This window comes from Mytilus trossulus, chromosome 9, assembly GCF_036588685.1.
Source record: "Mytilus trossulus isolate FHL-02 chromosome 9, PNRI_Mtr1.1.1.hap1, whole genome shotgun sequence".
Taxonomy (NCBI): Eukaryota; Metazoa; Mollusca; class Bivalvia; order Mytilida; family Mytilidae; genus Mytilus; species Mytilus trossulus.
In genome coordinates, this window is record NC_086381.1 from 26,943,113 (window position 1) to 26,967,721 (window position 24,609).

Consider the following 24,609-nt stretch of genomic DNA (forward strand, 5'->3'; position numbering starts at 1 on the left):
CAGTCCGAAATAGTGCGAGGATAAAATGAAAATTTATGGAAATCTTTATTTGTTGATATTTGCCTAAATTTATGTTTCCCCCTAGTGCGTCTATCAGATATTGTTAAGTTGTCCTTAGGAACTTCAACTAACCCCCAATTTATTTTATACAGCATAGTTAATCTAGCCTTTTTCCTTCTTATTTCTCATGATGGTGCTCCACAAAAGGATGCCTATACAGAACAAAATTTATAAAATCTACATACATTGATTTCTTTCCCTTATACTTGGATTTCCCTGACAGCGCTCAGGCACAGAATTATTTCAACACTCGGTCAAGTACAGTCAAGAGAAAAACGAAACTATATTAAATGTCATCCAATCTTCTGCGAGGGAGATCCTCAAGCGAAAATCCTGAAAATATACCTGAAACAACAAGGGCTTGGTCATCAGATGAAGTGTGTAACAAACTCAGCGTTACACGAAAATATAATGACGATCCACGTTCTGTTTTCATTATCGGATATCTCGAATTAATGGGGCAGAATATTAAACTTATCGAATATATGAAAAACCATTTTGAATCTCCGGATCAGGAATATAAAACAAAGCACGAATGTTTCCAGTTTGCATTAAACACATGGAAAGACATGGTGATAGATAACGAATTTATTAATAATATTGAGGTTTCAGGTGCCATAAAAATGAACAATGTATTAGACAAACCATTTGAAACATCTTCTTTGTATCATGACTTTGTAGAACCAAAAGAGCAAAAACAAGAGACAGACAATGGAGAACAATTGGCATTACTGAGGAGTACCTGTCAGAAGTAAGTTAATATTGTAGTACACTTGGAATTTGGCAAAACAAAAAAATTCATCTGAATTAAATTAAAAGAATTAAATAAAAGTACATCAACCTTCTAGTTCTTCCTTCGATGGCTTGTAATTGTGACAAAAGAGACGAAAATTTCTATCATTATGATATATTTGTTCATTTTCTATCAAATTATAACATGTATAAATAGACCATGAATTCTATACTTACTTTCCTTTTCTTTTTTGAGCAATTCATTATGTCCTAAGATTCGATATGTGGTTTTCATTTTTTGCAGAGCCATTGACATTTCTGTCGTGAATGGGAGACATTTAGATCCTAAATTTCGTCGACGGTTCAAATATTATAACTATGTACATGTAGGTTCAGTATTTTGTTAAAGTCTTACGATATCAATAACTTTAATTATCAAACCTTCGTAAAAGTTTATGGTAGCTGGACCACAACTGTTGATGGTTAAAAGAGTATCCAAAGTATAATAATGATGAGTTTTCCCGTATTTTATGGATAAAAGGAATTTCTTTTTGCATTCACAGTCTGAGGTTAAAATGTGTTACATGCCAATTAACTAGTTAAACAATCGTTGAATTTAATGAAACTTTCTTGAAGTTTTTTTTCATGGTTAATTTCTGAAGCCAACTTTTTTTCGTTCATTTGTCAGTGTTATACTGACAGAAGGACTTATCTTTATGCATTTTTGATCAGATGATTTGGAATTTTTGTCACGTTTGATCTGAGCGACATTGATATGTCCTTTGTCAATGTTTCAAGTAGATGATATGCATGATATGAGCGTCTGGCGCAAGAACAAAATTTCAAAGCTGGTACATGTATCTATGATGAGTTAATTTACTTGATCAATTTATGACTCTCCAGTTTGTCATGAAACTTGTGCAGAAATTAATATTTCAGACCAAGAAAAAAAATCTAATGATAATATTTGATTTGTTTAAATCCTGTAATGCACTGATAAATGAATATACTTTTTGCGAGGAGAAATACCAGGCGAGAACCAGGGTTCCATAAAGAACCTTTACAAATTTTAAGATTTCACCTGAACAACTCATTTGTGAAATTTACACACGAAAATGTGTTTTTGTTGATTGAGTGCTTTACCCCAGAGTTCCTAAGGCTTTAATCATATTTGAAAGTAACTGGTATGAACGTTTACTCCAAAGCGGATGACCGTCATTAAATTCTAAATAATACATGTAGTAATTATCAAAGGTACACAATGAATAGATAAAACATAAAAAAGAAACAATTTTGAATCTAAAGAATGTTGTTATTGATGAGTTTTCAATGACAGGAATGGTATGGGTCATTTTCGATAACTCTTAAACCTCCCAAGGCGTCAGCCACGCTAATCTACTACCAACGGGTTCTTTGGTCTGAATCCGTTTGGGCCTTCATGCCCCTCACCAAGGTTCAGGCATACACGTAAAAATTACCTAGCTACGTTACTGCATATATATGCCACATATAAAACAGATGTCAAGTGTGAATTTTGGAGCCTTTCTAGAGTTATGCCCCTTTACCAATGGAAAAATTGCTGAATTTTTCGTTTCTGTTATCCAACTTAAGTATTCCTCAATCGAAAATTTATGAAACTTTACTTCCACATTGTCCATAGGATATGTCAGCCATACTGCTTCATTATCCATTGGTCATATCGTCCATAATTTAAGTTGTAATTCTATCATGTCCATTGTGTTTATACATAAAAATTAACAATTACGAAAAATAGTTTTCATAGTTATAACCAAGGATTTGTATAGTAGACTAATTATACAAATTCTTGTTATAACATACATGACATAATTATGATTTAGTTTTATTTAATGTGTACAATTTCTTGACAATTTTTGTCACATTTTTCTCAGGAACTACAATACAAGGATTTCTGAAATTTGGTTTCAGGATTTATATAACATGTATAAGTCAGCTATACCGTGTGATGCGTTTTCAGATTCATCACTCGACATCTTCCTGTTTACCGAACACTTGCATATTTTTACACTATTTATATTATATTATTATATTATATTATACATTTCACCAAAAACATTTTTTTTCTTTCAAAACAAATGATTATTCTAATGCATATAATAATGATAACAGGAAAATGTATATTTGATTGTATTCAAACTATTTAAATATAGATACACTAGTAATTACTGTCATTTCAATTCTTTACAGAATATTTGCAAAACTGAAAGTTTTTTCGGATCAGCTGCTGTTTGTTATGGACAATTTAGGGAATCCATCAGAGACAATGTTTAAGGATCTGTTCATGGCATTTGTAAGGATATTTGATCTCAAAATTTTGTAAGTACAATGGATTCATTTTTGTGGAGCCTGCAACTTTTGTTGCAGAAAGCTCGACATAGGGATAGTGATGTGGCGGCGGCTACGGCGATAGCTAACTTCTTAAAAGGTTTATATTTTAGAAGATGAAAGACCTGGAGGCTTCATACTTTGTATATAGATGCCTCATGTTACGAAGTTTCCGTCAGTCACATGTCCAATGTCCTTGACCTCATTTTCATGGTTCAGTGACCACTTGAAAAAAAAGTTCAGAATTTTTGTAATGTTGAATTCTCTCTTATTATAAGAAGTAGGATAACTATATTTGGTATGTGCGTACCTTGCAAGGTCTGCATGCCCGTCAGACAGTTTTCACTTGACCTCGACCTCATTTCATTGATCAGTGAACAAGGTTAAGTTTTGGTGGTCAAGTCCATATCTCAGATACTATATGCAATAGGGCTAGTATATTTGGTGTATGGAAGGACTGTAAGGTGTACATGTCCAACTGGCATGTGTCATCTGACCTTGACCTCATTTTCATGGTTCAGTCATTGTCAGTGGCTATAGTTAAGTTTTTGTGTTTTGGTCTGTTTTTCTCATACTTTATGCAATAGGTCTACAATATGTATTGCATGGAATGACTGTAAGGTTTACATGTCTGACCTTGACCTCATTTTCATGGTTCAGTGGTCCAAGTTAAGTTTTTAAGTTTTGTTTTTTTTATCTAATATTATATGCCAAAGGTCAACTATATTTGGTGTATGGAAATATATTATGATCTATTTGTCAGTCCCGCAGATTTTGTTTGACCATGTCCTCAATTTCACAGTTTATTGCACAGTGTTAAGTTTTTGTGTTTTGGTCTATTTTTCTTAAACTATAAGTAATAGGTCAACTATATTTGTGGTATGGAAGCATTGTTAGCTGTACATTTGTGCCTGGCATGGTTCATCTGAACTTGACCTCATTTTCATGGTTCATTGGTCTTATTTTTAGCTATCTTGGTTAATGTTAAGTTTATGTGACAGTTGTAATAAAGCTTTATACTTAGGACTATGGACATAATATCAATGATTAGTAAAGAAGGCGAGACATTTCAGTGTGTGCACTCTTGTTGTTATATTTATACCATTCACAAGTACATGTAAGATGTTAAAACTTTTTCCAGGGCATGTAAAATTTCAAGGTTTAACTTTTAGAAGAGTGAAAGATATATATGAAAAAGTTCAGAGTTTTCTGTCATCGGTCATGTGATTAAGGAATATGAATTTATTTTACATGATCTCAATGGATGTCATTTATAAAAAAAATTAAAATTAAAAAAGATTCTACATATACTTTGCTGGTCAATCTGATTATAACATGGAAGTTCATTGGATGAACTAGCTGACTACTGAGAGATTTTTTAATTGATTTACCTAAAACACAGCTTCCTACACTGTATATTTTACCATTTCCACCATCAATAGTTAGTATTGTACATGTATCTTAGGCCTCATTTTATTGATCAATATGAATTACTGTGGATTAATTTATTTTGGTTGGTAACAATTTTCGCGTATTGAGGAAAACTTGCATTTTCATGGATATCTAATTCTGTGTTATTTGTCAAAGTCTGGATACATGCATACATGTGTATATTCTGTTGGGAAATATGTAATTCATTGAATATTAAAATTTGTGTTTTCCTTGGAATCATCATGATCATCAATTTGTATTGTCTGTTGATAAACCGTTAAGAATTTTTATTGACACTGTGTTGTTCTTATAAAGGGACATAACACCACTACTAACTGTTTATTGAAATAATCCCCACCCACTAACCTAATATGGAACCCAACTGACATATATATTATATAATATATATATATTCCTAAAAATGTATAGGAGGTAAGATGATAACGAATTCACAGCAGGTGCTGCTACAATGAGTTATGCATATAGTATATACATGTATGGATAATACATTGGTCATTTACCACCTTGTATTTTTTAGTGACACAACAAACACTCCAGGCTGCAGGTATATTTTACATCATAGAGAATTTACTGCCACATCAATACCTGATGCAGTAATGAGTAGCTACACAGCTGGGACGGTTTCAATTACACCAAAACTTGTGTCAAAAGTCATTGCTGTTGTTGAGGTGAGGTATATCAACATAATTATATAAATTATATAATAATAAAGGTTCTAATCTCATACAAAATCAAGGTGTTAAATTGATTCTGCATGAATATCTGTTAACTCCTTTCAATTTTAAATATTTCTAAATGCAAACTACAGTAACTGTTGTGAATATATTCCTGTTTTTTTGTATTGCCCTTTTATTTTTATACCAAGAATACAAAACTGCAGTGGTTTCAATACAGAACAATACATTGAATATATAAGGAGACGCAGACAAATTTCTCTTTAAACTAAAAGTATAATATACAAATACAGCAACTAGATAGGAAATACACCATTGTGTTGAAAGTGTATGTTCCTGCCTTTAGATATTCTGATATACATGATATAAGGAAAACATATATAAAACCATTTTATTGGAAAAAAACATCTAGTTACAAACTCGTACAATTATTGTCTGTTCATAACATTAAAGAGCTTAACAATCTAGGTAAATACCTTTATTTAGCTGATACGATTCGTTATTCATAATATTATACTTATATTTCATTATTTATATTATTTGTTGTCATTCTCCACCATTGATACAAACTCTTTGTAATTATAAAACATGTATGTAATTATTCACTGATGCTATACCCAACTGCGGCCAAGCTTCGCGAAGGGTCGTGCGACATAATCAGACAAACAAACTTTATTAGATTAACTCTCTAAGGAACTATCGTTTTCATTGGTCAATTCAAACCTTCGACCTCACACCTTCAAAAATAGAACACACGTACTTTAACGTTGAATGGACTGATTAATATTCACGTAGCTGGTCAAGGTCGTCTAAAGCTTCTATCGTCGTATTCACATACATGATTCTAATCACAATTCTAGCTTTATAAATGTGCAGTGCATGTGAAATTCATTTGTTTTATAATTTTCTGCAATTAATTGGTAGTAAAGTTTAAACTGACTTTAAAATCTTAACAGTTAAAATATTAAATTTAAATATCTCCTCTTAATCAAAAGTTTGATGTAGGATAAAAAAACAACTCAATTCACTTTTTTTTTTCATTGACACACCCAAGTTGCTTATCCTGCCTTGTCTTTTACTCAATGGACTCTATTAATTAACGTTGTACTTGAAAATGAAACTGTATACTTTACTACAAACACTTTTCATATTATTTGCCAAGTTTTAGGTATTCTTCATAGAATAGTGATTTTTTTTCTGATTCCATTAACTTGAAGAAAAAAATCAAATCCCGAAATTGTAAGTAAATTCATAACATGTAACACGCTTTGTTATGAAAAAATGGAGATGGCCAATCATGGCACAGCGGATAATTAAATGATGTTTATACAAACTATATAATTCATGAGGTTTTACTATTCTCGGTTGAAAAACGAACGTAAATTATATATTGCAGATATTAAACCGTTGGTTTTCCCGTTTGAATGGTTTTACGCTAGTAATTTTGGGGCCCTTTATAGCTTGTTGTTCAGTGTGAGCCGAGGCTCCGTATTGAAGGCCGTACATTGACCTATAATGGTTTACTTTTATTAATTGTTATTTGGATGGAGAATTGTCTTATTGGCACTCACACCACATTTTCCTATATCTATGTAAATAGAAACAAACAATGTCTGTATTCAATCTGATGTACAGTAGTTGTCGTTTGTTTATGTAATATATACGTGTTTCTCGTTTCTCGTTTTGTTTATATAGATTAGACCGTTGGTTTTCCCGTTTGAATGGTTTTACACTAGTAATTTTGGGGCCCTTTATAGCTTGTTGTTCGATGTGAGCCAAGGCTCCGTGTTGAAGGCCGTACTTTAACCTATAATGGTTTACTTTTTAAATTGTTATTTGGATGGAGAGTTGTCTTATTGGCACTCACACCACATCTTCCTATATCTATTTATAAAAAGGTGAGTTTCATCTTGTACATACATTTAGTCATCCTTAATTTCTTGATATTTTTTTTATCAGTTTATCATACATGTTTCGTTTTGTATTTTATTTTAAATACGGATACATACTACATATACTTTAGCGGATTGTTCAACAATGTTATGCAACTCTATTCTTACAGTATAAATTTAAAAAATAAATCTTCACCCATTCATAACCGAAAACAGTACATTTAATATATGTAAAAAAAGAAGATGTGGTATGATTGCCAATGAGATAACTCTCCATAAGTGACCACAATGACACAGAAATTAACAACTATAGGTCACTGTACGGCTTTCAATAATGAACAAAGCCAATACCGCATAGTCAGCTATAAAAGGCCCCGAAATAACAATGTAAAACAATTCAAACGGGAGTTGTTCCTTATAGACGACGACATTTTCACAAGAATTAATATTTATTTAGTTCCAAACATGCGAAAGAAATAATCTTCACTGAATTTATTCAGGTGCACAAATGATACGATTAGAGTTATTTTGTTTCTATCTTTGGGGGACAACTTCCTCCTTTTATGGTAGCTACTGTGTGTGTATTTAGCATGAAAATAATAAAAGAGGAATGTCAGTGCAACCCATCATTAATTATTGTAAAGCGGGATCAGTATTATGAAATACTTTATAAGTGACTACGACATTGTGAGGATTATAACCTATCGTAGGTATGAAAGAAATTAAAAGTGGTTCATTTATTCATCCGTATAAAAGCGGCATATGTATTTTATTTTATCCTTATATTTCTCATCATGCCGGGTACAAGATAATTGAGTTGCTGCATGCATAAAGAACTTAGAATATCAGTATACTATTTTGACCCCACTATTTGAAGTTAACAAAACATTTATATAAATCTTTTGGCCAAAGGTTTGTAAACTATACAAATCATTGTTTTTACGTTCGTAGTATTAAACATATAGTAAATTCCATTGTCGGTCACCTGTGTCAATTCACGTGCAAACTGACTACATTGCTGTTGTATTTAAATCTTTCGGCCAATGAAATGAGACGTTACAAGTTGTTTGTTTATGATACGCCAGAATGTTATCAATGAACTATCAAGTGCTAAACTTCACTGCATATCACTGTATTATGTTTGTATATGTAAATTCTATAAGCTGTATTGCTTCTGAATAAAAGACTATTATTATGACATCACAAATTGTACTCAAATTGTTTTTCCAAGAAAAAATCAATGAAAATGTATGGGTAAATTTCATAGATTATTGGACAGGAAACATAGAGTGCATACGTCCACAACAAAGATCTTTTAAAATAATGTTTTGAAGACATTTCACATGTCTTATTTGAAAGTTTAGTTTGTCAACGTCTGCGCTCTATGTTTCCTGGTCCTAAATTTGGTTGAAATTCAGTCAATTTTGTCAAATTTCACCACAATCTTATATCTTGACCTTTTTGGGATTTAAAAATTAACGTCTTAGAATTAAAAACAGTTCTACTTAACATTCTCACACATCTTTACGTCAACTTAAAACATTTTTTGTCTTGTAACATTGAACTTAATAATCGGAGACAAATATATTCTTACTGACATTATTCCTTTGTCCACCATTACCATGATCTTGTAAAATCACATATGTTCCTGTAAACTTTGAGATCACAGTTCAAACAACATGATGTCACAATTGAAAAGTGATTGTTGCTTGACGTCAGAAAGTTATTTGCAGCAGATCTAAGGTCATTTTAAGACCAAATTTAGCTAAATACCAAAAATGTAAATAAGTTTACATCAGGTATATATCTATGAATTTTGCCATAGCTGTCTATATCATGTATATAGCCACCTTAGATTTAATTATATGTGGCATGTTTCAATATGCTTTTAGGTAAGAAAGGAGTACAGTCATTCACCAGACCAGGATTCTGATTCATCACCAGAAGCCAAGAAAATAAGACTAGACAGCAGACTAATAAACAGTTTTGCTGAACATGTACATAAAAGATTGGAAGGACAACATATTAGAGATATGTTAGCTGTAACTCAGTCTGAAGCATCTGTCTTTGACTACAATGGAATATTTGGATTTATTGTCCAGGGAACTAAGGTTTGTTCTGATCATTATTATTCTATTTATGAAAATTGTCATAAATCTAAATTAGTTACACATACGTTACATCATGTACATAAATAAGCAGGTGTGGTATGATTCCCAATGAGCAAACTACCAATAGTCTAGACCAAAGGACAAAGATATAAAAAATTACAGGTCAATAATAAGCAAAAACCCATCAAATACAGTAAGCCAAAACACAACAATAAAACAGTTCTTGTCAAGTTACAATAAATTGCCGATGTCACACATTGTTGTAGAGTTTTGCATACAATTTTGGCTTATTGAACTGAATGGAAAATTGAAAAAATAATCCACTGATCATTTTTATTTTCTGAAATATTTGGATTGAAAACTTATATAAAATAGGTGAAGAATTGTATATAGAAAGCACATACAATCAAATGTGTCTTGAAGTTATCCAGTCTCTTATTCCATACCATAGATTATGCTTTAAAAAATTTATTTTAATTTTTTTTTTTTTTTTTTTTTTGAAGTAATCATACTTTATTGATATTTTTACAATTGTTAGTGGATACATCAAATACCGGTACCTTATTCCGGCCTTGTTAACTTATACAACCGCAAATTTTGAAAAAAATTTCGTCGTATATTGCTATCACGTTGGCGTCGTCGTCGTCGTCGTCATCGTCATCGTCCGAATACTTTTAGTTTTCGCACTCTAACTTTAGTAAAAGTGAATAGAAATCTATGAAATTTTAACACAAGGTTTATGACCATAAAAGGAAGGTTGGTATTGATTTTGGGAGTTATGGTCCCAACATTTTAGGAATTAGGGGTCAAAAAGGGCCCAAATAAGCATTTTCTTGGTTTTCGCACTATAACTTTAGTTTAAGTTAATAGAAATCTATGAAATTTTTACACAAGGTTGATGACCACAAAAGAAAGGTTTGAATTGATTTTGAGAGTTTTGGTTTCAACAGTTTAGGAATTAGGGGCCAAAAAAGGGCCCAAATAAGCATTATTCTGGGTTTTTGCACAATAACTTTAGTTTAAGTAAATAAAAATCAATGAAATTTAAACATAATGTTTATGACCACAAAAGGAAGATTGGTATTGATTTTGGGAGTTAAGGTCCCAACAGTTTAGGAATTAGGGGCTAAAAAGGGACCCAAATAAGCATTTTTCTTGGTTTTGGCACCATAACATTAGTTTAAGTAGATAGAAATCTATGAAATTAAACACAAGGTTAATGACCATAAAAGGAAAGTTGGTATTGATTTTGGGAGTTTTGGTCCCAACAGTTTAGGAAAAAGGGGCCCAAAGGGTCCAAAATTTAACTTTGTTTGATTTCATCAAAATTGAATAATTGGGGTTCTTTGATATGTGACAATATGATAGGCGAAAAATATATATATAAATATATATAAAATATATTTATATTTATATTGATGATTATATATTCTTAAAATGTTTATTAAATTGAATAATATAAATACGGGGGAATATCTATTAAGAAAATCATGACCTTGTAAAAGGTTGTTCAATTGACCGCTACTGCATATGAAATATTTACATGCAGATCATGAGGTGACATGTAACAATTAGTTAAACACTGGACATACGTGTATTGCATACCATGTGGAGACAGGTAGCAATAACAATTAGTTAAAACACTGGACATGTGTGTATTCTTTGATCATTAATTTCCAGGTTGGCCAAAACATGTCAATTAGAGTCAACTTAATAGATATTCATCCCTGTATCTTTTAATTTAAGACTATGATGGTCAAATTAATAGAAACCTTGACACTGTTTATATTCTGTATATATACTTGTGTATTTTACTGTATAGAGGAGACCGTCCGTTATGGACACTGGTCCAGACGGGCTTGAATAAACTACTATTCCAAATAACCATGTGTTGTGTCACATGTGGTTATTTTTGGTTAACCGTGACCAAAGGATATTAAGGTAAAGTGACTTTTAATTTGATACTCTTTACTTAATTTCTCAAAATGGCTAGACAAGAATTTAATGCAGGGTCTGTTTTTCAAAATCTAGAAACACAAGTTCAAAGTTTCACTCAAAAGGTATTTAAAAAAGGCATTAATTCGATTGAAAGCTTTGATGGTTCAAAATCGGACAAATTAGGAATAGGTGTATCAGATGTGAGCACAATTGTTCATGATCAAGATGCTGATTAACTCATTAAAAATGTTTATTAGATAATGTTTTTTTTTAAGCGAAAATGTAGATATTTTTTATTTTTCTTATAAGTCAATGGTGAAGGTTTATTTTTTTTGTAATCATTATGATAAGGGTGAAGGTATTTATGATAGGTATTTGATTGTTTTAGTCAATATAAAAGACTGGCAACTTTGTAGGTATTTGATAGTCAATATATAAGTTTTGCGTACATGTTGTAATGATATAATGAGAAGTTTTTATATGCTGTTATTTAAAAGACAGACTAGATATTTAAATAAGAAAAAAACAACACTTGAATATTAATATTTAAGAATTAAATAACAATAAGTAAAAATATTTTAAAGATGTTGGTTATATTTTAAAGTATTTAAATGCATGAATAATGATAATATCAAAACATTTTTAAATATATCTTGATTTTGAATATAATAATTTAATTTTTGAATCATATTTTGATCTGTTTTCTGAAGAGACAATCAGTAATTCTAAAATATACGCGCCTATATACATTGGTATAAGAAAGTTTCATAAGAACACTTTTGGCGACGGATTTAAGGGTATTTCTGCGATGTTATAATCATATGGTTGTTCAAATATGGTTGACGCAGTTTGGTAAGTGCGTAAGCACATTTGTTTAGAGAAACAAAATATTCTATGGTATTTAGAATCCAAAACCTTTATTTTCGCACAGTTATTGTGGTATTTTTAAAGAATGTCGGACCTATCTTCAGAAAATAGCGCCTAAATGATTAAAATTGATATAAGTGGTAAGTCCACTCTTAGGGAAATGTAGGTTTCAATAAGTTTTAAACGTATTGACAGTTTTTAGCGATAGATGAAATATAGGATTATTTATAGGGAACATAAATCTATAGCGAGGGTTAAAAATGAAAATGTTTTCATAAGAAAACAATTTAGGATTTAAAATATGGAAATAAGTATCATATGATTAATCGTTATAAACAATGACGCGATACATCTTCCGCAAATATTTTAATGTGATGCTGGTTAAATTAAAAGAAAATTAGCAAACCAAGAAAAAATGAGAAAACATAAAGGAACATAAGGTCATTTATAAATTCCAGTTTAAGGGATATGACAAATGATAATAGTTCTGATAGACATAATTTAGAAAGTAGCCAAGACATGCCTGTTGATAAAATCAAAATACGAAATAAAAATAAACGAAAATTCAAAAGTTTGAAAGAAAAATCAATTAATGTTTAACTTTCTCTCAAACATTTCTAGTTATTTTAATAAAATGAACGACTAACATATCGTAGTTGTAGGCTTCGTGATGATTGTTTTTAAATAAATATATGTGTATATAAAATAATTTTGTTTTGATTAATCATTCTAATTCTCGCTTCAGATGGCTCGCTGAAAAATTGTTGATTGTTAAGAAATCCTATAAATATCAGTAATCTCTGAATCACAGCTTTGTTTATGAAAAAGGAAGGAAAGTGTTGGTTGAATGTTAAACCACATTGTAAATATTTTTTCATTCTTAATACTAGATAAAAGTTTATTTTATTAGTTTTATTGTTTTTGTATTTGAGTTTAAATTTATTGTTGGTTCTTATTTCAAATAGATAAAAAGCAGTTAGAACTTGAGAATGACTTTGAACTATCAAATTTAGTAAATGCATTAATTTATTTTTGTTGCTATATTTATAGGTATTTGTTATTAAAATATTCTTAAGTGTAATAATAGGTGTTTAGCCAAGAGAATTTAGTAATAGAGAGATTCAAATAGTCCCACGATACCTTGGTGGCAATTGAATGGTGTCAACTGATGTTGAGGGCGATGGTACTGCCTACAGAGATGTTAAAATAGCTTCTGCACCATTACTAAGAACCAGCCACTAATAACCATTATCCAGTATTGGATATTGGCTTTGATCATTGGACACAACGCAGACGTTTAGATGTACATAAAACTATACGATCACATAACTATATTGGTAGAGGGAATTGTTCTACAGCATCACAGGTAGATTTGCCTGAAATGTTTCAGCCGGTGATAACTGAGCAACCTAGTCAGGGACTCTGAATTAACAGAGTAGGTAAGCTAGGTCAGTTAGGAGTAAATCAACAACGGATGGTGGATCACATGAAGGACGGATGGTGGATCACATGAAGTACGGATGGTGGATCACATGAAGGACGGATGGTGGATCACATGAAGTACGAATGATGGATCACATGAAGGACGGATGGTGGATCACATGAAGTACGGATGGTGGATCACAAGAAGTACGGATGGTGGATCACATGAAGGACGGATGGTGGATCACATGAAGTACGGATGGTGGATCACATGAAGTTGGAATGATTGCAGAACTTCTAAATGACGGGAATTGGTGTCGCAGATAAACAAATGGATTGTTGGAGTTGACAACGACGATCAGAGGAGCAGTTCACTGGAGTCGGGGTTATGAAGACGGTCCGCAGTTGATGGTTGCGCCTTTTTTTCTAGGAATAAGAAGTTCCAATAGTTGATGTTACGAACTTAGTTATTCACACAAGAATTGTATGAACTATACATTGCTGAACATTTAGATGTTGTTGAACTTTTGAAATGATTTTATTTATGAATATTTTTGTTGTTTTTAGGGAAATTTGCAAGCATTCATATTGTCACCGATTTTAACTAAAATATAAATTATATTTCTTAAGAAAGGGAGGAATGTGACAATATGATAGGCGAAAAATATATATATAAATATATATAAAATATATTTATATTTATATTGATGATTATATATTCTTAAAATGTTTATTAAATTGAATAATATAAATACGGGGGAATATCTATTAAGAAAATCATGACCTTGTAAAAGGTTGTTCAATTGACCGCTACTGCATATGAAATATTTACATGCAGATCATGAGGTGACATGTAACAATTAGTTAAACACTGGACATACGTGTATTGCATACCATGTGGAGACAGGTAGCAATAACAATTAGTTAAAACACTGGACATGTGTGTATTCTTTGATCATTAATTTCCAGGTTGGCCAAAACATGTCAATTAGAGTCAACTTAATAGATATTCATCCCTGTATCTTTTAATTTAAGACTATGATGGTCAAATTAATAGAAACCTTGACACTGTTTATATTCTGTATATATACTTGTGTATTTTACTGTATAGTGGAGACCGTCCGTTATGGACACTGGTCCAGACGGGCTTGAATAAACTACTATTCCAAATAACCATGTGTTGTGTCACAGATATGCCAAATCTAACTGTGTATGTAGATTCTTCATTTTTGGTCCTGTTTTTAAATTGGCCTACATTAAGGTCCAAAGAGTCCAAAATTAAACTAAGTTTGATTTTATCAAAAATTAAATTCTAGGGCCTCTTTGATATGCTGAATCTAAACATGTACTTAGATTTTTGATTATGGGCCCAGTTTTCAAGTTGGTCCAAATCAGGATCTAAAATTATTATATTAAGTATTGTGGAATAGCAAGTCTTTTCAATTGCACAGTATTGTGCAATGGCAAGAAATATCTAATTTCACAATATTGTGAAATAGCAAATTTTTTTTTAATTAGAGTTATCTTTCTTTGTCCAAAATAGTAAGCAAGAAATATCTTATTGCAAATTTTTTTTTTAATTGGAGTTATCTTTCTTTGTCCAGAATCAACTTAAATCTTTGTTATATACAATATACAATGTAAATTCACTTTTTACTACCAACTGATAAATTTAAATAATCTTTACCATTCAGTGATAACAAGCAGTTTTTTTACATCTTAATATTTTATGATGTATTTAAATGAGTAGTTATTGTTGCAAACTCCATTAGAATATTTTAATTGAGATTAGTTTTGGAATAAGGGAAAGGGGGATGTGATTCAAAAACGGGTTCAATTTTTCTCATTTGAAATTTCATAAATAAATAGAAAATTTCTTCAAACATTTTTTTAGAGGATTAATATTGAACAGCATAGTGAATTGCTCTAAGAGAAAACAAAAATTTTAAGTTCATTAGAACACATTCATTCTGTGTCAGAAACCTATGCTGTGTCAACTATTTAATCACAATCCAAATTTAGAGCTGAATCCAGCTTGAATGTTGTGTCCATACTTGCCCCAACCGTTCAGGGTTCAACCTCTGCGGTCGTATAAAGCTACGCCCTGCGGAGCATCTGGTTTATAATAAACTAGTCTTCTAAAATCGGAAGCCAGGGGTCCCAGCAAATATTGGCCTTATGAAAAGGTTTTCTTTTAAAAAATAAATTCTTTTCTAGTACCAGAGATTCTTTGAGGTAGTTTTTAAGTCCTGTAAAATTTACAATATTTTCACAGAGTTTAGTTCTGTAAATATAGAATTTTGTCAGGAGTATTATTAAGTTTTTTATCCTATCATTTCCATTGTTACCTAAATTTCCAAATAAAATAATATCTATATTAACTGGAATCAATATTTGTGTTTGGTTATAAATCCAATCACCAAGTTCAATCCATAAATCTGATATTTTATGGCATGTCCAAAATATGTGCTCAATATCTTCAATAGCTTCATTACAGAAAGTACATTAATCTTGATTGTTTTACCTTAATTTTAAATAAAAATTCATTTGTGCCTATGATTCTGTGCACTATTCTGTACTGGAACCAATGAAGTTTAGAGCTTTTTGTGGTGTAGAAAGACATCGTATGCACCTTTTTCCAATCAAAATTTGTTTTTAATCTTAAAGACCATTTATCTTCACAAGTAGGCCTAGTATTACTTTTTTCTAAGAAAATATTATACATATCTTTTGATCCTTTAACTGACAATAAAAATGTTCTAATATTAATTGGTAGAACTGGTCCATGAACTTTATAAATATTTTCTATAGAGATATTATGTTTAAGTGAATTTTGATATGATTTTATTGCTGATATAACTCCATTATAAACTAGAAAGTTAGATTTAATTTCATAAATATTTTTCCATTGTTCAAACGACATTAATTTACCTTCATTATCTACCAGATCATTAATTAACAAAATACCGTTATCAGCCCAGTCTTTATAGAACACAGATCTGCTACCTATTTTAATATTTTCATTATTCCAAAGTGAAACTGTTAAAAATTCTTCTTCATTTTTTGGTTTAAGTTTATTTTGCATTTCTGTCCATGCTTTAAAAACATCTTTCCAAAAGGGGTTTTTACATTTGTTTGGTGGGCCTAGAAATACTAGATCTTCAATATTAATATTTTCTGTGCTTTCTATAAGTTTTTTGAGTTTTGAATTGTTTTTTAGCAACCGTCGGACCCACGTTAATTTTAACCCTTTTATATATTCTTCAATATCTAACATTTTCAGCCCCCCAAATTTATGTTCCAGACATAATATTTTTCTTTTAATCTTGTCAGGCTTGTTTTCCCAAATAAATGAATATAGTGTACGAATACGTTGTTTAAGAGTAGTATTGCATGGTGTTGGTAATGTTAGAAATAGATGATTTAATTTTGAAATAATTAGCGTCTTGATAATGTTAGAAATAGATGATTTAATTTTGAAATAATTAGCGTCTTGATAATTGTTATCTTTCCCACTGGAGTAAGTGTTTGTCTAGACCAAATATTGATTATATTTCCAATTTCTTTTATTTTAGGATAATAGTTCAAAGATTCCATTTCTTGCAAATTTACAGAAAAGTTTATTCCTAATAGTGTAAACCTACTGGAACCCCATTCCAATCCCCACTTTACACACATGGTATCTTGACTATATTTTTTCTTTCCTATCCATACCACCTTAGTTTTGTCTAAGTTCATACGGAGACCAGACATTTCAGCATATTTATGTAATAAGCGGAGAGATGCGTCAAGGGACTCTGGTGTACCGTCAAGAATAATTGACGTGTCATCAGCATATTGAGAGATCAAATATTCAGTGTCATCTATTTTAATTCCCTTTATTTCTTTATTTTTTCTAATTAATATTCCAAGTATTTCTGCACATAAAAGAAATATATAAGGAGATAAAGGATCCCCTTGTCGACAACCCCTTTGAATTTCAAAGAATTCAGATAAAATACAATTTTGAGAAACTGCAGAACTTATATTTTTGTAAAAGGTTCTCACCCATTGTTTTATAGAGGGGCAGAAATTGAAAAAATCTAAAACTTCTTCAATGAAACTCCATGATACAGAATCAAAAGCTTTTTCAAAATCTATGAGAAGGAGCAGTCCTGGTAAATCATTTAGTTCTGTATGAAATAATATATCGTAAATAAGACAAGTATTCTCCCCTATAAATCTACCTGGAATAAAACCAGTCTGATCACTGTTAATAATTTGGGGTAGAACTAATTTTATACGCTCAGCTATGCAGCTTGATGCTAATTTATATGTGGTATTTAGTAAACTTATTGGTCGCCAATTTTTCATGAACTGTCTAGGTTTATCTCCCTTTGGTATACAGGTTATAATACCTTGTCTTTGAGTTATTGATAATTCCCCCTTTTCGTAACCATTATTTATAGACCGAAATACAAATTTTCCTATATCTATCCAAAAAAACTTGAAAAATTCATTTGTGAAACCATCTGATCCAGGGCTTTTTTCATTTTTCATTTTTCGCAAAGCTGTTGTTAATTCATCATAAGTAATTTCACCCTCCAAAGATTCTCTGATGGTATTATTTATTTTTTTAATATCAGTATCAGGGATTTCATTTTTTAGGTTGACCTTATTCAAACTTTCTGTTTTAGTATAAAGCCTTTTGTAATAATTGTTTGCTTCTTTTAATATTTTATCTTGCTCACTGATAGTGTCACCTTTTTCATTGACTAATTTTGGAATAGTTTTATTTATAAAATGTTTTGTTTCTAAATTTAGAAAAAAGTTTGAAGGTTTTTCTCCTTCTTCTATCCATTGCATTTTGGATCTGATGTAAGAACCCCTTATCTTTTCTTGTCTTAATACTTTAAGCTCAGTTTTCTTTTTTTCAATTTCAAAAAATATTTCTTCTGACAATATTTGTTCTTCTAGTTTTTTAATATCTTCTAATAATATTCTTTCTTTTTTATCTTTTTGTTTCTTCCTAAAAGAGGCATATGCAATTGATTTTCCTCTAATTTCTGTTAATAAAGTTTCTAAAAAGAGTTGATCGGTTATAGTAAATTGAATTTCTAAGTCATTTATCTTTTCTTATGTTTCTCTGTTGTATACTAGTGATGCATATTGTTCTTTTACTTTATTAATAGTCTCTTTAACAGCAGCTGAATATTCAATGTCATGTAAAAGTGAATTGTTAAATTTCCATAGACCTTTACCAATTATAAAGTAATTCATCTTTAAATGTAACATTATTGGGGAGTGATCCGATCTATAACTGTTAAGAATGTGTATATCATGTACATGTTGATTAAGGCTTTGCGATAATAAAAAGAAATCCAATCTTGCTTGTTTAATGGGATTATTTTTTCTCCATGTAAATTTTTTTTGTTCAGGGTACAATTCCCTATAGGGATCTGTTAAATCATAATTTTCTATTATATTTAAAACTTCCTCTTTGGCTTTCGGGTTATTTACATTTTGGTAATTATAAGTATCAAGATTTTGGTTTTGGACTAAATTATAATCTCCAGTTATTATAACTGATTGGTTGTTCAAGTCTTCTATTATATCACTTACTCTAGAATAAAATTCAGGTGAATCTTTATTTGGACCATATAAGCATATCAAAGTTATTCTTTTTCCTTCAATTTCAATATCAATGCCTAACAGATTTCCTTGATCATCTTTTTTTATCCTATGTATCTTGTATTCAAAGTTTTTGGTAAAAAATATTGCTACCCCTCTTTTGTTTGTTGCAAAAGAATTGAAAATACAGTCTCCTCCCCATAGATTTTTTATTGATATTTCTTCTTTTTCTGAAAAATGTGTATCTTGTAAACAATATATGTGGCAATTTTTTGCTTTTAGATAATCCAAAACATCTCTCCTCTTCTCCTTTGAATTTAAACCTTGACAGTTGTATGAAACAATTTTTATACCATTATCACTCATTTATTCATTTATTTTTAAGTGTAATGCGATCAATTCGCCCATAGTATTTATAAAAATAAGTGATAGTGTAACTCTGAAATGTCTGACCTCCTCTACGTTGTCTGGATTAATTTCCTGCTGTATCCTAAATACATCATAGTTTTCATATAATAAGTAATACTGTGTCAAAATGAAAAACAAGCATAAAAAATAAAAGAAACAAAAAGAAAGAAAATTTGAGATCATAGTGTAAATATCAAAGATATAATAAAAATTAAAAACAAATTACTATTGTAGTGAAGAGCAACCTATCCACTTGTGTTCAAATATTTTTTAATACAGAAATACTGTGTACAAAGGGAGATAAATCTATCTAATTTAAATTATAATAAAAATTATCTCCATCATATTATGTGTTTTCATATCAAAATCTAAATGCATTTAATATACACTGTTTTTGTTGATTAAAGTTGGTTTTTATTTCCTTTCAATTCAAATGACAAAGGCCGAAAGAAATTAAGGGTTAATGAAGACAATAAAAATGTGTATATTTAGTTTTGTACAAACAGACAAACAAGTGTTTGGTTTTCAATAAAATCAGTAGATATTGTCCATGTAGTGTTAACATTTTCAGGATTTTGCAAGTGTATATTTAATACACTTCACGATATTTACACCATGAGCACAGGAAAACATGTATATGTAACTGAGAATTAATAGCAGCTAATATAAAAGCTCTTGACATGTACAAATTAAGCTTCAGTCATGCACATTTTAATTAAGCGTCAGGCAAATCAACACAAATAAAAATCATATTAATATAAGCTAAGCAGTAAGCACTAGTGGAAAACATAAAGCATGTTTGATAAGGATAAATTTATTTTAATGATGTAAAATAATAATAGGGTCACAAATTTGGTATTTACAGAACACATCAATCAAAGTGGTGTTTAGGTAAAAATATTCTACAAAACATTGAAAAATGCTGACCATCTTACTCTAGTGACCATTAAATCATTGATTTGTTTGGAATTGGATTGGGAAAGATATCAATGTGAGCACTCACATTGTTCCAATTCAGAAGCCTGAAGTTTAGTAGTTGTCATAGGGTCATGCCTGTCATAATTGTTATTCGTATTAAAATTAATTTGTTATAAATTTGATCTGTTAGTTTAATAAATTTATTTATTTCAATGTTTTATTGTAAGGTCATTAAAAGCAGATTATATGATATGGGTTTTTCTGAGTATTTTCTCATTGTTGAAGACTGTACTGTTGCCTATAGTTGTTAACAACCACTTCATTTGAATTTGGGTTGATTGTTTTCTCAACACCACATCTCCTTATTTTATATTATCTGTATAATGCTGTTTAAGTTTTTAGAGCAGTTGATTCTTAATTCATGTCTTTTTGTTTTTTGTTTAGGTAACATTTGTATCACTACAAAGCAGTAAGAAGTACTTTAACAATCTTCTTATAAATGACAAAACCAAAAACATTTGGGCAGATGTGAGATACAGTAAAGAATGTAACTTGTTAACAAAGGAAGGAAGAAAGGATCTAATCCCTGTTTTGTTAGGCATAGAGAAATTAGTGATGCAGATTGTTTGAGGTAATGAATAAGTTATTGGTTTATAAACTTTACACATTTAAATTTTGTAAGGTTTAGTTTTTAAATATCTATTTTTTTTACCAGCTAGAAGCAGGAGTTGGTAGGCACTGTTGGTTGCAAGATCAAAACTAATACTTTTTTTAAATTGGTATGATACTCATATTTCATTATAATGTTCTTGTACTCTATATGTCTGTCATAAATCTTTCTTGACTTAAGGCAACCATCAATAAATCAAGTTGTTTAGTTATTAAGGTAGCTGTCGTGTCTATAACCACCGTGTATCATCAGTACACCAGATATAGGTACTAACCTAGCTGGCGTGATAGATTTTGACATCACATGGTAACAAAAATCTTCGTTTTGTTCACATGATATCAATGTGAACCTCAATCTAAACAGAATTGTTGTTTTAAAAAATGATTTGGTCGTAGGTTAATGATAAGAGATGTCTCATTATTTTCCCAAAAAAAGAACGATCATTACATAAAACATTTGCAAATACTTGTCAAAGAAGTTGGCACTCGTCTCATCCGATATAATTCTATATTCATTGCAACTCTTTTTCTGATACAAGGTCACTGTACGTGTGTAATAAGTATAGTTGTATCAATAATTGGCATTGAAATCTTACTTTCATTTGTTTTTTTCTATATTTTATTCCGAAAAGAAGCGTTGTGTACAGTGTTTAGCTGACAACATAAATCCTTCTGTACAGTGCATAGTTAAGTTGCTGAACACCGTACACAAAACAAAATGTTCATACTCATTTATTAACCAAAAAGGTTCAAGGAATGAGTAATCACAGATAGATTTATGATTGATATCTATTACTTTTGTCCTGTATTAGCTTTCTTTCAGGTAAAACATGTAAATGTCTCAACAATTGTATTGAAATTGAAAGTTGGTGTTGACATTTACAGCTATTTGCGCATTTATAAGTAATAGTTGTTCTTATTAGAATATAAAAGTCTTATAAATAGGAAAAAATCGATGTGAAAATTATTTTGGAGCAGGAATTTCAGATGTTGAGAAATGTACACTGAATCTTGATAAAACAAAAACATAGATTTTCATTACCGTGTCAGTTCAAAATCAATCATGCCCGCTTAGTTAGTACCTATATCTGCTGTAATATGATACACAATGATAATTGTTTGACAATAGATTTTTTGTAAAAGGATTTTAGTGCAAGTTGAGTCATTAAAGGTTCTAAATTTTGGATATAAAATGGGCAAATGTGTTAAATAGGTTTCTTGGGTAAACTAATACTACTTTTGCAGGGATTATTTTCAATTCTGACAATAGTGATCTAGTTGACTTTAGATTGATTCAGCTACGTATACTGCATGCATATATTGGGTTATTGTTCCTTTCTTTAAAGCTGATTATGAAAAACTATTCTACCTTCATAAGATATCCCTATATAATGAAACAGAGGCAGCTATGAAGGAGTTTATAAGTTTTCCAAATTTGATGTAACTGGTCAACAGCCATCAGACTGTTGACCACAGAGGTGTGGTTAATCTGATGCTTCTATTGTGGCAGCATAATTACAATATTCGACTGGGTTCTACAGCAATAACTAATTTGTTTTACCCTCAAACCTACCTGTTGTCAAGGTCAGTTAGCCTAAAGTAACAAATTAGTAATAAGTTTTAAAAAAGTGGCTATTCACCTCAAAACCAGTAAATTATTGTTTATTGTTTCAAAGCATACTGCATCTTTAAGGAGATAGTCATTAAACTCTTGAACAAGCACATTTTCAAATGGAAGTGCCTTAATTGCCATCAAGTGAAGACTTTTAAATCAGATTAATATGTAGTACTCTGAAGTGCAAAGAAGATGTTGAAGTGCTGTTGTCTTGGTGAAGTGCAATGGTCAGTTCACTGATATGTGATTGTCTATTTAAAGGGTAATGGCTAGTTTAAAATCTACAGATGTCCTGGAAAAGCATTAATTAGAATTGCATGTTGTCCATTGCTGAACAATTACAAAACAATCAGAATATAGAGTAATGTATTTGACATTTGATTTTTCTATTTTGTTTGTTTTTAGAATTGAACCCAGAAAAGTTAGAAGCACTGACAGAATGCAAAGATCTATATCTGAACAGACAACATGTGTTTAGTACAGTAAATCATGGGACATGTTTTCAGTACCGGTATAGGAAATTATATGACATGATGAAGGCAGAGATCAATTGTATGTGTTAGCTGTTCAAAAACACAGCTTTCATAATCACCAATTTCAATTAAATATCTGCTCTAAAGAAAGTTGCACCAGGGGATACTGTTATGGAACAGTTGATCTCTTTGTGTTTATGTGTGGCTTGAGGGACATATTATTCATGTTTCAATATTTTGTTGACATTTTTACCTGGAGGAGATCCGAAGTCAAGCAGAGGTTGAAGATTAAAACTGTATTCTAGGATTTAACTACATGGTTTATCTTCATCAGGCTTGGCATACTTAAAATTTGTATTTAATTGTATTTTCCCTCTAAAGAAAAAAAGGGTATACTGTTTTATCCCTTCTCTTTACATCTGCCCCTCTCTGTCCATCCCATGATATTTCTCAGAATTTGTTCTCATGGATGGCAAAACATTTTTATGTCCATTATGGGACATCTTTCTAATTTTAATGCCAAATTCGAGATTTTACCCCATTTTTACAGTCCATTGAACATAGAAAATGATAGTGCAGATGTATTATAGACACATTCTTGTTTACTAATTAACTAACTGTTTACCAAATACTTATACATGTATATTACAAATAACTCTTTTCAAACTACAATTCAGAAGTTTCTGAAAATTATCAGGCTTCATGTTTCAGATTCGATGCTTTTCAATTTTCTTTTTACAGAAAATTTATAGTTTCTAAACACAATGGCCATGTATGAAATTTTCGTCATATACTTTTGGGTCAGAGCTTCATGAAATTTCCTTTTTTTTGCCCTTTAACATACTGATATATAACCAACAACTACAAAGAAGTATCATTAGTGAGTAATAAGTCATAGTTCTACTTGTGATATTGGCACATATTTTCTATCCTACATAGGCTTTACATTATTGCAGTTTAAATCCACATTGACGAAGGATTCTCAATTCTACACTCATTTACTGTGGATTCATTTATTTTCGTGGGTATCAATTTTCGTGGATTGCTGAAAACTTGCATATTCGTGGATATTTGATTTCGTGGTTTTGCAGATCTCTGTATATAATGCCTATTGAAAATAGGATATTCGTTGAAAATTTGAATTTGTGGTTCATCTGAACCCACGAAACCCAAGAAAATTGGTATCCAACGAATAATAATGAATCCACAGTATATTCTCCTCTTTAAGTAAATCAGTCACAGGTGATTTCTGGTTTTGACATATTTATCCTTTAATCATTTAAAATCCTGATATTGGCATTGCCTTAAATAGACTTGCACCTCTGACATTGAAATAAGAAAAAGGTCTTACAACCAGTGGGATAACGTTTTACCAAGTGGTTAAGTTTTTAGCAAGGCAGTGTT

At 30.6% G+C, this 24,609-nt stretch overlaps 1 protein-coding gene across 1 annotated transcript; it reads left to right on the top strand.

The window, feature by feature from the left end:
- Positions 1-271: 271 nt before the first annotated feature.
- On the top strand, positions 272-23,517 carry LOC134685392 (uncharacterized). Its single transcript, XM_063545113.1, has 6 exons — positions 272-811; positions 3,019-3,147; positions 5,126-5,276; positions 9,067-9,285; positions 20,893-21,079; positions 23,138-23,517. Exons 1-5 carry the CDS (start codon positions 351-353, stop codon positions 21,076-21,078), a joined length of 1,146 nt encoding a protein of 381 aa, XP_063401183.1. The 5' UTR covers positions 272-350; the 3' UTR covers position 21,079; positions 23,138-23,517.
- The last annotated feature ends 1,092 nt before the right edge of the window (positions 23,518-24,609 follow it).

Coding starts and splice junctions, on each gene's coding strand:
- LOC134685392 (XM_063545113.1), top strand. CDS start 351: ATGTCATCCAATCTTCTGCGAGGGAGATCCTCAAGCGAAAATCCTGAA. Junction 3,148..5,125: donor ATATTTGATCTCAAAATTTT/GTAAGTACAATG, acceptor TGTATTTTTTAG/TGACACAACAAACACTCCAG. Junction 5,277..9,066: donor AAGTCATTGCTGTTGTTGAG/GTGAGGTATATC, acceptor ATATGCTTTTAG/GTAAGAAAGGAGTACAGTCA.